Source organism: Eulemur rufifrons, chromosome 14 (genome assembly GCF_041146395.1).
Source record: "Eulemur rufifrons isolate Redbay chromosome 14, OSU_ERuf_1, whole genome shotgun sequence".
Lineage (NCBI taxonomy): Eukaryota > Metazoa > Chordata > Mammalia > Primates > Lemuridae > Eulemur > Eulemur rufifrons.
The window spans coordinates 14403410-14418690 of record NC_090996.1 but is presented as its reverse complement, the minus strand read 5'-3'; the positions used below and the strand labels follow the sequence as shown (position 1 = coordinate 14418690).

Sequence of the window (15281 nt, the reverse complement as noted above, 5' to 3'; positions counted from 1 at the left end):
CAGTCACAGTTGGCGTCGCTTTCTTTCCAAACAAGCGCACAAACCCATGTAGGCTCAGAGTAGGGCCTGGAAGGCCCCGCAGCCCGGGTGTTGGGGTTCCCTCCGCTCCTTCTCTTAACACCTCTCTATCGATTTCTTCAGATAAGATTAGAAAAAAGCTCCTTATAGGGTGGCTGAAAGGAATGATAGATGAGAAAAGGCCTATTAAAATATTGCCATTTTAGCCTTTAAAGCATCGCCTTAGTCCTCATGGAAAGAAGTAATTTTTTAAAACATTTATTTCCACCCTATACAGGGGTCCCTCTTCCCACCCTCCGGTGGTACAAGGATGCTGTCCCCATCAGCAAGCTCCAGAACCCCCGATACAAAGTGCTCTCCAGTGGAGGCCTGCGCATCCAGAAGCTGCGTCCAGAGGACTCCGGAATCTTCCAGTGCTTTGCCAGCAATGAAGGAGGGGAGGTCCAGACCCACACCTACCTGGACGTAACCAGTGAGTACTGCCCGTCTGCAAAGCCAGACTCGGGACTGGGTCTTCAGGCCACAGCTTCCCAAACCTTGCCCCGTGTGACATACGCAGAAAATGATGGTATCTGTTCCTCCCCCCGAGATGAATGGACAGGATGATGTGGCCAGAGATGGCCAGGCAGGAGAGCCACACCTCAGGCACATCTTAGCCCACTTGAGAGTCCTGCAGGGAAGCTCTGCTGAAGCCCATGAGTAGTGAAGGCGCCTGGCTGTTCCCCGATCCCTTGGGCCCTCGCTGTCCTTGTGAGAACCTTGCTTCCTCCAGCACCAAGCCCTCCTCCTTCTTGAGGAGAAGTAGAAAAAAAATTCCCCATTTTTCTGGATGGAATTGGAAGGGCTTTTGAATGAATAGCTCACTCCTAATCTTTTTCTTTTGATCTTTTTTGCTATTTTTATATTCATTCCCTATTTTAGTTTTATTGAACAATTATAGTTCTTTTGTGAGTTTCTTTTATTATCCCATTAACTGAAATACCTTGGCACTCTGTCTTTGAAAAATAAAATAAAAGTAAAGGTTTTCATTGTATCTGTGGGTTTTCTTTCTAATCTTCCATAGTTGTATAATATTGTTCTTCTAAAATGAAGTGGAATTTAGTGATTACGGAATTATACCTTTCATGTTTGCCCTTTTGGAAGCAAAATGCTGGTATCCTCAGGTGTGAGAGCTGTTTGAGAAAGCAAATTGATGTCATCGTGCACGTGGCTGCTGGCTTTTACGGCCAGAGCTTGTGAAGAGACTGGCAAACTATTTAAAGATCCATACATGTGTTTTGGTAAACTAGGGGCCACTTCCTTAAATTTTATCCAGGGGTCAAGTTTGTGCTACAGTTTGGAGCATAGGGAACCAATATTGTTTCAAGCAGTAGAAATAATATCAGGTCCTTACACCAGAAACTGGGTTTTGAGCACCTAGAATCATTTAAAGCCTGTCTTGCTGTAATGGGCCAGGACGTTCTGGGCAGGGATCAGTAGGCTTTTTCTGCAAAGGGCCTGATAGTAAATATTTTAGGCTTTGAAGGACATGGTCTCTTCCATAACCACTCAACTCTGCTGTAGCAGCATGAAAAGGCAGCCACAGACAAATCTAAGTGAATGGGAGTGGCTGTGTTCCAATAAAACTTTATTTACAAAAATAGGCAACAGGCTGGATTTGGCCCACAGGTTGTAGTTTCCAACCCCCAGTCCAGTGAGAGACCTGGGCTTCGGGAGGGAAGGAGACCTGGCGCACCTCTCATCGCCTCTCTCAACCTCCAACTCCCCATCTGTTGAAATAGAACCAACCCAGCCCAGTGTACAGGGGCTGGTCAGGTCAGATTGGAAGTTTAAATGCAGGTGTTGCTTAATCTGGTTACCATGGCAATTGGTGAGTGAACAAATAAATAAATGATTATGATAATGCTAAGTTATCTCTTTTGTAAGTTCAGAGTTTTGCAAAATGATTTTTTCATCAAAGTAAAATACTTTTAAAAGATAAAACACAATAAAATACCTTTAATGAAAGGAAAATATGTGTTAAGAAAATCAATGTTTGTTCACTCATTTAGCAAATGGTCATTGAGCATCTGTGTCGGGCACGGTGGGTTAGGCTCCGGGGGCACAGCTATGAGGAAGGTAGGCGAGGCTCCCGTGCGTCCAGGACAGGGGGTCCTGGCGGGGAGAAAGACAGCAGGGCCCGGTGCCTTCCACCTGCCGGGGTGCTGCGGTGAGCGGCGCAGTGAGCAGGAGTCTCCCTGCACAGCGCTCAGGGAGGGGCTCTCTGGGTGAGACCTGAAGGCAAGAAGGAGCCGGTCGTGTGAAATCTTGGGAACAGGCATGTCACAGGGTGGGGAACATGCTAGGCATGTGCAGATGAAGGGAGGCAGGTGGGACAGAGCCTGACAAGGAGCCTGACAATGAGCAAATGGCCTTGGGGGAGGGGCCCTGGGTGGAGGGATAAGCAGGACTGGGGGCCTGAGAGCTTCAGGAGCTCTGAGCTGAGGAGGGGCAGGGCATGAAGTCCTTTGTAGCCTTCGGAGGGCACCCCGAAGGCTGGGTGTCGCATGGACCATGAGGCAAGTGCAGTAGCATGGAGACCAGTTAGGAGGCCCTGCCTCCTCCTGGTAAGACCTAGGACTCGGGTGGTCTCAGGTGAGGGGGAGGCTTCAGGATGTGCCCTAGAGGCGGAGTCGCTAGGACTTGCTGTGGTTCCCAGGGATAAGGAAGAGGCAGTGGCTGTGCCCTGAGTCCTGTCCACAGATTTGGGAGACAAAGGTCACTGTGAACAGGGCACTGACCCTTGGGGCTCACAGCACCTCCCAGGATTGGTCTTTATTGAAGTCAGTGAAACCTGGCTATTTTAACTTTCAGAGTGGATCCTAGAAAATGTGGAAGTGTCATCTTGTGGATGACATTTTACATTCAAAAATTAGCTTTTTTTTTTTTTCCTTTTATGCAAAGAACAAAAGCAGTTTGTTTGGTTTATTTAAATAAATGTGTCTCCTCTTTTAACATCCATCTGAAACTGTTCTTCCTGGGCCCCTGCACTTCCCACTTGTGTGTCCATTATATTAGGAGACTATATTTTCTCTTTAGGTTGTAAACAAAGATAGGTAATTCTTGGGAGATGAATAACGGAGGGTTATAGTCACTCCTGAAAGGTTTTCATTTTTTATTGCTGCAGTTTTCTCTGTGATTGGCTCTATAAAGCCCATATGGAATACTCCACCCGGCTGGCTTGAGCATCTCTGAGGGACACGGCGCTGATCATTTCATTGTTTAACTCCTCTGCCCAGATATAGCTCCAGTGTTCACCCAGCGTCCCGGGGACACCACAGTGACTGACGGGATGACAGCCATTCTGAGGTGTGAGGTGTCTGGGGCTCCCAAACCTGCCATCACATGGAAGAGAGGTAGGTGGCTTCCGTTTTCCGAAACAGCATGGCCAGTGCGGAAAATGAACCCACTGGGCCAATGGTTGTGTTTATTATTCTCACTCTTGTTTGTTTATTTATTCATTTACTCACTCAGTAAAGATTAAATAAGCAGTCATTGAATGCCTACCAGGTGCTAGATGCCAAGAGTGCAAGGTTAAATAGTACAGAAAAGACTGTTGCCTTCTAGAAAAGGAAACAGAAAAAAATAAATAAATAAAATGTGCGTATGTCACTCTCCTTGACCTAAGTAAGCTCTTTATAGAGTGCCTCAGGCCTATTTTAGGGTTCCTTAAAATGTTCTTTTTTTTTTTTTTTTTTTTTTTTTTTTTGAGACAAAGTTTTGCTCTGTTGCCCAGGCGGGAGTGCAGTGGTATAATCATAGCTCACGGCAACCTCAAATTCCTGGACTCAAGTGATTCTCCTCTCTCAGCCTCCCAAGTAGCTGGGACTGCAAGCTTGTGCTACCATGCCTGGCTAATTTTTTGATTTTTTATTTTTACAGAGGCAGGGTCTTGCTGTGTTGCCCAGGCTGGTCTCAAACGCCTGGCCTCAAGTGATCCTCATGCCTTGGCCTCCCAAAGTGCTGGGATTACAGGTGCTAGCCACCACGCCCGGCCCTAAAATATTAAGTATTGGATGTGAAGTAATGCTGCTAGGACTCAGTTTTCCCATGTGTGAAATAAAGGAATTCTTCCTTAGAATCATGCCCTCTTTTTTTTTTTTCCCTAAGAAATGAAATATACTTCTAGCACAGCATTGTTTCATGCCCTCGCCAGTTTGACGGGTAAACTTTGGCTCCAACTGTGTTTTTGATCCCTGTGAAGATGGCATCAACATCGCAGGCTGCCTTTGCAGTTCTCATAGCCCCTTCACAAGTGCCACCGACCGAGCAGTGACGTGTCCACCCTTATCATCTCTGTGCTGAATTGTGTCTATTCACATGGATTAACCAATCATACTTGGTGGACTATATTTGTATCTTTTCCATGCTACCAGAAAACTGAACGGTGGCTTCTCAAGTCCCAAAGGTACAACTCGCACACTCAGACACAACTTATGTACATAAAGATCTGAGAAACTACAGATCAATAAGAACAGGTTTTTCTTTTATATATTTTCTTCTTTTTCTTTCCTGATTTTGAACGTAATAATAGCTTTATATAGAAATTTTTCAAATGCATAGAAATATAAAGATAAATGAAAACTGATCACCCAAAGGTAACAATCACATATATGGATCAAAATTTGTTTAACCAAATCTCTCTATTGAGCAATTAGGGTGTTCTTGGTTTTTGTTATTCTAAATAATGCTAAAAGAAACTAGTTATTTGTGAGCATAAAATGTATACTTTAATCTGTAAGTTATTTTCTTGGTTATGGCTCTGAACATTATCTTCATTTTTTGTAAGTGTTGTGGCTCTAACATCCCTGTTTACTGTTCTCCAGAAAACCGCATCTTGGCTAGTGGCTCTGTCCAGATTCCTAGGTTCATGCTTCTTGAATCCGGAGGTCTGCAGATAACCCCCGTCTTCATCCAGGACGCCGGCAACTACACCTGCTACGCAGCTAACTCGGAGGGATCCCTGAACGCGTCGGCAACACTGATCGTGTGGAGTAAGGACCCTGGTCTATGTGAACCTTCTATTAATCATGGTTTAATCATCATGTCATCTTGCTCGGGGGATGTCAGTATGCCCTTGGACTTTCTAATTTAATCAAAAGAGAATGATTATTTTTACAACTTATTTATAGAAATCTGTTGAGCAATTAATTTTTCAGTTTCTAAAAGAATAATTAGAAAATGTATTCAAAGATTCAATGGGGACGTTTTAGGAGAGATAAAAGATTGACTTTTTAAAGTCATTAGAGTAGGGTTATTATACCAAACTAGCTCAAATAATAAAATTGATGTGTTGGTTAATTTTATAAGCATTTTATAACAAAACTGAATTAAGAATTAAAATTCTAAAGAATGTATATTTTTCTATACTATTTTTATGACCAACTAAAACACTTCTAGTATATTGACAATAAATGTTTCTTATGTATCAAGGAGTAAACTAAAAAAAAAATCTTTATTGTTTCTCCAGCTTTTGCCATTCTTATTTTATCGATAATACAGATTTCTGAAGTGTAGAATAGTACTTAATCCCTCCACCTTTTTTTTTTAGCTTCAATTGCCAATGTGCTTTTTCCTCTCTGCTTCGTCAAAATTTATATTACTAAAAATGCATTTGTTCAAAAAAGCAAAAGAATGCTCACTAACAGACTTTCATGAAGCTATCTATATGAGCAGAGAAAGTTTTAACTTGCTTGAGTGAATAATTTGTTAAGATGCCATTCTTAAAAATAACTGAATCATTGTTCCTTATTTCATATTTGCTTAGCATTCTCTATCATGTAGTATGTCCACTTCGTAAATGACTCTTTCCAATTTATTAGGTGTTCTAAAAATATCATGAATTGAAAAGAAATTAATCCAAATTCTCACGATATTGTCAAGTACTAAAAAAGTTTTGTTCCATTTGAGTCAATACTTATGATTCGTCATTTATCCCTAAAAATTAACCATACCTTTAAAAGCTTATGAAAAAGTAATATCTGAATCGCTGTAGATCACTCTCCATAAAATGTTGTGGATCTGCAAAGATTCAAAGCCAAAACAACACTAGAATGCCTGGTATAACACCATGGTGGCTTACAGAATATTTCCCCTACTTTACCTGCTTTTCTCCATACAACCGTGAGTGACGGTAACATCCCCTTTCACAGACAAGAAAACTAAGACCCAGAGATGTTTTTCTGGATGCACTGTTAACAGCTTGGCCTTGAATTTAGCCTTGTCACTCCCAAGTTCCAGGCTCTGTTCCTGGCACCAGAGCAGCGTCTCCCTCAGGGGTGTGTGTGATGTGGGACGCATGGCTCTGGCTGGCCTCAGGTCCGCGCAGAGCCATCTAGTCTCATTCCTGAAAACTGGGAGTAGTAATATCACAGCCCTCACAAGACTGTTGTGAGGATTAAATAAAACAATATAAATGAAAACACTTGGCAAAGTCACAAACTGCTATGCAAGCATTAGACATTACTAGAATGAGGATTAACTTGGGAAAGAATCTAGATTTTAAGCAAGTGCATAGAACCTGATAAATATTTGCATATGATCTGCCATGCTCATTGTCTTCTGGAGTGTTTGAAGTTAAAGAGCACTTAGGAGGGGCCAGATGGGTTGACTTACTTTGCTGCAATGTGGAAAGGCTTGTTTTCAATGCCCTGAATGTTTCTGAGCACTTTGCACTTGTTCTGCCAAGATAAGAGAAAACCTGGAGGATTTGATGTTAGATGACCAGTTCATTATCCCCCTGATGGCGGAAACTCTCACACCTGTCCTTCATCTGAGTTGTGACTTGTGTTTTTTCAGACCGAACATTCATCGTCCACCCTCCCGAGGACCGAGTGGTAATTAAGGGGACGACGGCGACGCTGCGCTGTGGGGCCACACACGACCCCCGGATTTCTCTCAGGTTGGTCCAGTCAGTTACAATGCTTGGGGCTCGTTAATATGCTGTGAGCTTATGAAGTGAAGTTGAGATGAGAAGGAAGAATTTGGGGAACTTTGATTTTAGCTGCAAATCCCTGATTACGGCATCTTATAGTCATGGGCTCTGTCATTAATCACACAAATCCCATTTTCCACCCCAGCCTTATGTATTATTTACAGTGAGCTATGTTCCACTTCATGACTTCAATACAGCGTTTCATGATTTTTTCTGCCAAGGTTAATACACTATCTGTAAAACGTACTTGTCAGAGGCTGATACTTAATGAGAGAAAAATCCAGAGGGATCGAATAGGATTTCAGCAGTGTTTACATGGGGGCTGTTTGGTGCTCGAGAGGGGTTTTCTTTACGCCAAGGGTAGTTTTCATTGTGAAATGGGGAGCGAGGGAAACCTGCACGCAGAAGAAAGCCAACCACAGTACCTAACACACTGAGCAGAAAATACACACAAAGAAGGAAATTAGAGGACTTGAGGATTTTCTAGAGGAATTGCAACATCCCGTCTTTGAATTCGGACTGAGGAGTAACAATGAAAAATGTGACACTTCAGGTGAATGTGTGGCAGCAGACAGCTGGCTGTCAGTGGTGAGCTTTTTCCCAAAGAGCAGCCACTTTCAGAATAGGTTTTGATTTTCAGAATCAGCCTTGAAAATAAATCAAAAAAGAAAAATCCAATCATCGTAGTATTTTCACTCTGGCTGTAGCCCAAAAAGCATGCAGTTAGCCAAATTGGTGGATTCAAGATGCCTTCCTGCTTTCTGGGACATTTTGTTCTGAGCAGAGGGGATGGCTTTGACACATACGTCATTGACTGGATTCGGGGACTAAGCCATTCTCTCACTCTTCTTGAGCAGGTGTTTGGCAAATCATAAATTTCCAAATCTCCACCTGGTTCTCTAGAATTGCCCCGGGCTCAAAAACCAAACTTTGTTTAGTTACAAGGATGCTGAATGCAAAACAAAACAAACAAAAACTAGCAAGTTAAACATTACCTGGAGAATCCTTGGGGGCTTTCCTAAGAGATAATTGTCATGCCTGGAAAAGAATTCATTCCTGTCTAAATGATTTGGAATATGGTTTCAAATAAGTCAGGTTTTTTGCTACTCTGAGAGCTCAAAAAGAGTCCCCTTGGATCTCTGTGGTTTTCTTGTAGCTTTTTATGTGTGATTAAATTGGAGACCCCTTCCTGAGAAGGAACTGGATTATTCACTCTTGAGCACCCCTGGTCACAGGGTTTCTCTGTCCCAAGGAGCACCAAGCCCTACATGACAATTGCAGCTGAACGCTGCACCCCAGAGTGAGCAATCTATTCATTTCCTTCTTGTGGAGTCAGTCCTGTTCTGTCTCAAAGTAATTTCAGATAAGTAGTTTATAAATGTCTGTGTTCTTTGAATATGATGGCTTTAAAGAGCTGGGTACATTTTGAAAACTTGATCACTTTCATCCCATCTAGCAGTGAGTAGTGGCCCTGCCCGTGGACATCTAAAGACAGGACAGGCTCTTAATTGATTGTATATTTGAAAAGAAAAATGTGCTAAAATTGCCATAGATAAAGATTAAATGAGAAAGAAATGCGATTTTAAGGATCGTCTACCAGAATGGTTGGATTTTAAGAAAATATGTTTAGGGGGTGTGATTTTTTTTTTTTTTAAGAGTTGGGTAATTCTGCTCTGGGGATTTTTAAACAATTGCTGCTTCCTGTCCAGACAACACTCTTGTCCTCCAGGAACATTCTGGGGCAGGAATGTTAGGTGCAGTTTTATCAGGTGACAGGTATACAGATGATGCTACACACCCCGTCTCTAAAACATAAGCACAGACAGATGTTGCCAGTATTTTCATTGTCCTTTTTTTAACTCCAGCATCTATTTTTGTATTATCTGTTTTTTCTTTTCTTTTTTTTAGGTATAATTCACATACTATAAAATTCACCATTTTAAAGAGCACAATTCAGTGGTTTTAGTATATTCACAAGGTGGTCGATTGCTTGCTTTTTAACAAACAAGAAGGACCTGTCCTTATGGGTGTTGTAACTCAAGACTTTTGCTTGGCCCACAGCTACGTTTGGAGGAAGGACAATGTGGTCATCACTCCATCTAGCAGTTCTAGAATTGTGGTGGAGAAGGACGGGTCCCTTCTTATTAGCCAGACGTGGTCAGGTGACATCGGTGACTACACCTGCGAAATTATATCTGAAGGAGGGAATGATTCCAGAACAGCCCGGCTGGAAGTGATGTGAGTACTTCAATGTTTGGTGTTAATCAGTTCTTAATTATCTGTGTTTCTGCATTCAGCCAGCACTCTGTGACTAAGTGACTACCACTTAACATGCATGATGCCCAGGTGTGTCCTAAGTCAGTGGTCAGAGGCCAGCATGTCATGCCACATAGCCATGTCCGTTGACAGGGTTTTTTGCTTTTTGTAAAACTTCAAAATCAAAATGTGTCATCCTTGGTGTAGACAGTCTGATTGTTGGTTTTCATTCCCATTGAGCCCTTGTGTCATGTTTCCCCCATTGACACCTTATCCCGACAGGCTGTTTACCACGCTGCATTTAAGTGCCTGTAAGTTCATTTTTCCATTAATGCCCATCAGAGCTTCCGATCAGTGAAAAGTGCCAGGGTCAGCCCACAAAGGTGAACGCCAGCTAGACTCCGAGTTCAAGTTAAGTTGGTCCCTGCTGCCTCTCCATGGGAAAATAGATACTTTCCATTAAGTCTTTTGAAATCCTGAAAAGAGCAAGTGGCTGCCCATTACTTCCAATCCAGACCCTCCTGGGGGCCCAGAGAGCCCAGGTGGGAAACCATCGGTCTCCTCCGTCTTTACTCTCTCTCTTCCTCAACTCCTTCTTTTTTCATGGAGTAGGAAACCGAAATGCCTGCTGACAGATTTTATTTTTCTGACATATATTTATTTGCTTTTTAAAAGTTGTGCCTTCTCGAACACTCCTAGAGCACATGAGTACAAAAATAAAACCTGAAAATAAAGAATCAAAGCTGAGCAGTTGTCAGGGCCCCCGCCGCCTCCAGGAGTACACGCCAGCCCATCCATCCCTGGCTAACGTTTGACATGCTGGGCCATTAGAAAAAGGCAATTTTGAGAAATTTTTCTTACTGGAACTCTACCCACCTTCATCCAGGAAAGTCTATATACAAAAATCATTCCCTAAAAATAGAATTTGAACACTTTGAGTACAAAGGCCATGTCTCATTTGTCTTTGAATCCCTAGACTCCAGCCGAGGGGATTAAAAGTGGAAAAAATGCTTGCAAGTGCTGAGCACATGGCCTTCTGTGTTTGTTACATAAGTGTGTGAATGAGTGAACAAACAAACTACTTTGCTGTAGCCTCTGTTTGTGGAATATAAAAGGTTAATGATGTGTAGCAGCCAGTCCAGAAAGCCTTGTTATACCTTCAGTACCTGAAAAAATATTCCATTCCACCTCCTGCTCTGTCTCTCTCCAGGATGCCTCCTTGTTCTCTTTCAACATTAGTCAACTGTTGGGAGCAGAGGTCACCCTAGTTAGTCATGAAGACACAGGAGTCCTCATGGCTCCAGAGGACCAGCTACAAGGCTGCCACACAGATGGTTCCCCAGCTTTGGCAACGTGCCTGGGAGGAATGTCCCCCACTCCCTGCCTACAGGCATTGGAGACCCTGCCCCTGGCTCTCCCTGCCCTTCCCGTGGGCCTCAGCCATCTACTGCCCCTGTGGCTTGGCTTGTGTCTTCTGCCGAGATTCAGCTGCAGGATCACTTCCTGCCATTGTGATGCCAGGATGCTTCCCGAGGTTCTTCCCCGCACCTGGCCCACCCTGCCCCTTCAGGGTGGGCACACTGAGGTGTTGGGCACACTGGGGTGTGTGAGCTCAACCTCAGGTTCCTCCTCCTCCTGAGGGAGAAGCAGCTGATGGCACAGGTCTGCATTTGAGTGCCTGACACAGTGTACAGTACACAATAGGTGCTCAATAAGTATATGTGGGTCGGTTGGCTGGTTGGATGCATGGCTGGATGAGTGAATGTGCGTATGTCAGGGCTACTGGAAGCCCCTCCTGACCCCCCACCTTCAGTGCTGGTGTGCCCGTGGGACCCTGTGGGTAAACGCACGGGCCCACGTTGCTCTGTCCAAAGCCTGGCGGTCAGTGCCTGGAAGCCCTTGTCCAGCTCTGCTCCTGCCTCTCCTCCTGCCTTCCAAATCTCAGGTTGAGGACAATTTTTTTTTTTTTTTCATTTCGATAACATTGGAGGACATGGCAAGTGAATTCATATAATCTATTGTGCTATTCACATTTTTAAAACTACCTTTGAGAACTCTTAGATCATCCATCGTTGGTATCAAATAAATAAGTGTTAGCAGTTCATAAAGACTCTGTCAGCAGAAGCCAAATTGCATATTTCCAATAAAGCATTCTTTTTACTCTGCACAATTTTTATGTTCTCCTGATTTACATATCTTCCCTACTATTTGCTTATTTGATTTCCTCTAAGTAAAATACATTTTTCAGCAAATGTTGCTGTATGTATAAAATAATAGGCTTTCTGTAATGGTAAAACACCTCATCGCTAAATATAGAAATATTTGCAGATTTGTGATTCAAACCAATTTAGGTACAACTGGTTACAGAACTGATTTGGAAGACGATTGTTCCTTGTGACTTATTAGTGTAATGAACTCTGCTGCCCCAGATCTGAATGGATGGGGAAAGTTAAAGGCTCTTTTGTGACATATCTTTAGATCCAAATAGGACTTGACTCTACAACGTCAGTAATGACAATAGTAATGATAATACTAATAATCCACGATCACAGGGCATTCTGGGCTTCTCTGAGACTTTCAAATCAAGCTCAGTAACATTTCCATGTTTTACTCAGATGACCAAAAAAAAAAAAGGGCAAGGAAAAAATCTCATATTGCAGAAGGAACTGAGAGGTACTTATGGCTAAACAATGTCCTTCAGAAAAGGCTGAAAGCCTTTTCTCCCCTTGCCTCTCCACTTCAGTTAAAAGCTACTTTGTTAAATATAGAAATTGGGAGCATTAGAAGTGAAATTTTCAAAAATAGACCATCTGTAGGATTGTTCTCATGTTTGTTTGCTCCATGGCAAGAGGTTCAGCACTACATTTTGTCTCGTTTAAGCCAGGTTGAAGGGGCAACCCCTCGACCCCACCTTGCACCCATGACAGTCACAGCAGGGCTGCAGAGCCACCCACGGGCGAGGTTGGGCGGGAGGCCCTGCCCACCTCTTACTCCTCGTGTGACTTTGGGCCGGTCACCTCACCTCTCAGCCTCAGTTTTCTCAACTCGTAAACTGAGCATTGCATCGTGTCCCCTAAAGGACTATCGAGGGTTGTGTGAACGAGTGTGTGTAAACCTGGCGTGGAACCCCGCTGAGGATGGGCATGCGATTGTTTCCGTCTTATTCGAGAATGCCTTTCCTCCCTTCATCAGCAGCACCTGGCCTCCTGGGGCCGGGACGTTTCTCTCTCCTTTACTCTGCTTTATTCCTGCCCATGTTCGTATGGCCGTCTGACGCTGGACACTGGATGTGTCTGCTTGGTGCCGAGCCCTCGGTGCCTGGAGCAGTGCCAGGGATATAGCAGGGCCCAGTAAGTGTCTGAGTGAGCCTCACTCCACTCTCCAAGTAAAAATGGGACGCTGTGCTGTGCACCACTGAGGAAGACTAATTTATGAGGGCTCTGCCTTAATCCCCTCCTTGAGAGAAGAGGCTTCTAAAATTCCAGATGGTTCCATGATGCATCCTGTAAATTAACAACACAGTTCACAGTTAAACGCTGGTCACCCTTGTTTTAGTAGCGTCTTTCCTACCAGTGTGCTGGTGCCACGAGGGCAGGAGCTGATCTCTGGGATGACTCTGCATCCCCCAAAGCATCTTGCTGCACTGAGCACACCAGAGAGACCGGGCTCCTAAGGCTTTACGGATTGATTAATTGTTAAATCATTTAAAGACCCAATTAGCATTGCATCTCTCCTCCTGAAATCAGAGACCAACTCTCATGAGCCTGGAGTACAGAGAAAACCCAATTTACGGAGCTGACCTTCTGAAGACTCGGATCCTGAGGCAGTCAGAGAGGTTTCTTTCAGTAAAACCACTTCTGACAAAGCCATAATAAGGAGTGAACAATTTAATACGTTTCCCAGAGTTATCAAGCCCCCATCATCTTCATCCTCAGAGTGAAGTCAAAGAAGATGGGTTTGACCAAGTCATCATTTGTGCATTAAAGGGGCAGTGCTTTTTATATAGAAAAATACTTATCTGATCCTCTTCTGCCAGAGCAATTCCCCCCCTGCAGCCACAATTTTACCAATTGCTTTCTCTTGAGTCTTTCTCTAAACTGTTTTCCTCACACACGGCTCACTTAATCTCCTTCCCATACAGTCCAGGTTTTTGTTATTTTGTTATTTTTCATTTCTGATATTGTAGTATGATTTGCCTGATGGTGATCCCCCACCCCCATTCTCTTGAAATTACAAAGTGACTCAGCACTGGGCTTCTTTCCATTGTTCTGTAGGACCTTTCATTTGTCACCCTTCTGCATATCACTGTCTGTGAGTCACTCTGCTGATCATTTATCTCCTTTCAAAGTTGGCAGAGAAATGCCTAGATGCAATCTATTCCCATCAGATAAGATTTTCTGAAATGGATTCAGAATATATTAAAGCCTCATTTATCCGTTATTGATGGGTAGTCAAGGATTTCACAAAGCTTAATTTGCCAGATAACCAAAACTTATCGTTTAAAGAATTGGCTTGTATTTCCAGCGTAAGGCATACCTTGCTTTATTGCACTTTGCAGATACTGTGTTTTTAATGAATTGAAGGTTGCGGCAACCCTGTGTTGAGCAGATCTGTTGGTGCCATTTTCCCAACAGGATGTGCTCACTTCATTCTCTGTGTCACATTTTGGCAATTCTCACAATATTTCAAACTTTTTCATTATTTTTATATCTATTTTGGGGATCTGTGATCAGTGATCTTTAATGCTGCTATTATAATTATTTTGGGGCATCACATACTGTGCCCATATAAGACGGTTAAATTAATCAATTGATGTTGTGTGTGTGCTGACTGCTCCACCATCCGGCCATTCCCCCATCTTTCTCTCTCTTCTTGGGCCTCCCTATTTCCTGAGATGTAAAAATATTGAAATTAAGTAAATTAATGACCCTACCGTGGCCTCTAAGTGTTCAAGTGAAAAGAAGAGTCCTCGCATGCATGTGTCTCACTTTAAATCAAAAGCTAGAAATGATTAAGCGAGGGAGGAAGGCATGTTGAAACCCAAGATAGGCTGAAAGCTGAGCCTGTTTCCCCAACCACTTGGCCAAGTTGTGAATGTGAAGGAGAAGTTCTTGAAGGAAACTAAAAGTGCTACTCCAGTGAACACACAAATGATAAGAAAGTGAAACAGCCTTATTGCTGATATGGATAAACTGTGAGTGGTCTGGATAGAAGATCAAACGACCCACAACATTCTCTTGAGCCAAAGCCTAATTTAGAACAAGGTCTTACTCTCTTCAATTCTGTGAAAGCTGAGGTGAGGTGAGGAAGCTGCAGAAGAAAAGTTGGAAACTAGCAGATGTTGATTCATAAAGTTTAAGGAAAGAAGCTATCTCCATAACATAAAAGTGCAAGGTGAAACAGCAAGTGCTAAGGTAGAAGCTGGAGCGAGTTATCCAGAAAATCTTACTAAGATCACAGATGAAAGTGGCCACACTAAACAACAGATTCTCAGTATAGACAAATGCCTTCTGTTGGAAGAAGATGCCATCTAGGATTTTCATAGCTAGAGTGAAGTCAATGCCTGGCTTGAAAGCTTCAAAAGACAGGCTAACTGTCTGGTTAGGGGCTAATGCAGCTGGTGGCTCTAAGTTGAAGCCAATGTTTGTTTACCATTCTGAAATTCCTAAATCCTAGGGCTCTTCAGAATTATGCTAAATCTACCCTGCCTGTGCTCTATAAATGGAACAACAAAGCATGGATGACAGCACATCTGCTTATAGCATGGTTTACTGAATATTTTAAGCCCACTGTTGAGACCTACTGCTCAGAAAAAAGATTCCTTTCAAAACATTACTGCTTATTAACAATGCACCTAGTCACCCAAGAGCACTAATGGAGATGTTGGAGGAGATTAATGTTGTTTTCATGCCTGTTAACACAGCATCCACCCCGCAGCCCATGGATCAAGGAGTAATTTTGACTTTCAAGTCTTATTATTTACAAAATACATATTGTAAGGCTACAGTTGCCATAAATGGTGATTCTGGTGGTG

At 43.0% G+C, this 15281-nt stretch overlaps 1 protein-coding gene across 1 annotated transcript in view; it reads left to right on the top strand.

Annotated features, from left to right (window-relative positions):
* Window positions 1-15281, top strand: part of SDK1 (sidekick cell adhesion molecule 1) — an 860282-nt gene that overhangs the window by 621200 nt on the left and 223801 nt on the right. The window contains exons 9-13 of the mRNA XM_069486624.1: window positions 296-490; window positions 3297-3413; window positions 4884-5051; window positions 6856-6958; window positions 9053-9229. Of these exons, the coding sequence (XP_069342725.1) occupies window positions 296-490; window positions 3297-3413; window positions 4884-5051; window positions 6856-6958; window positions 9053-9229 (760 nt within the window). The remainder of the gene's footprint in view (window positions 1-295; window positions 491-3296; window positions 3414-4883; window positions 5052-6855; window positions 6959-9052; window positions 9230-15281) is intronic.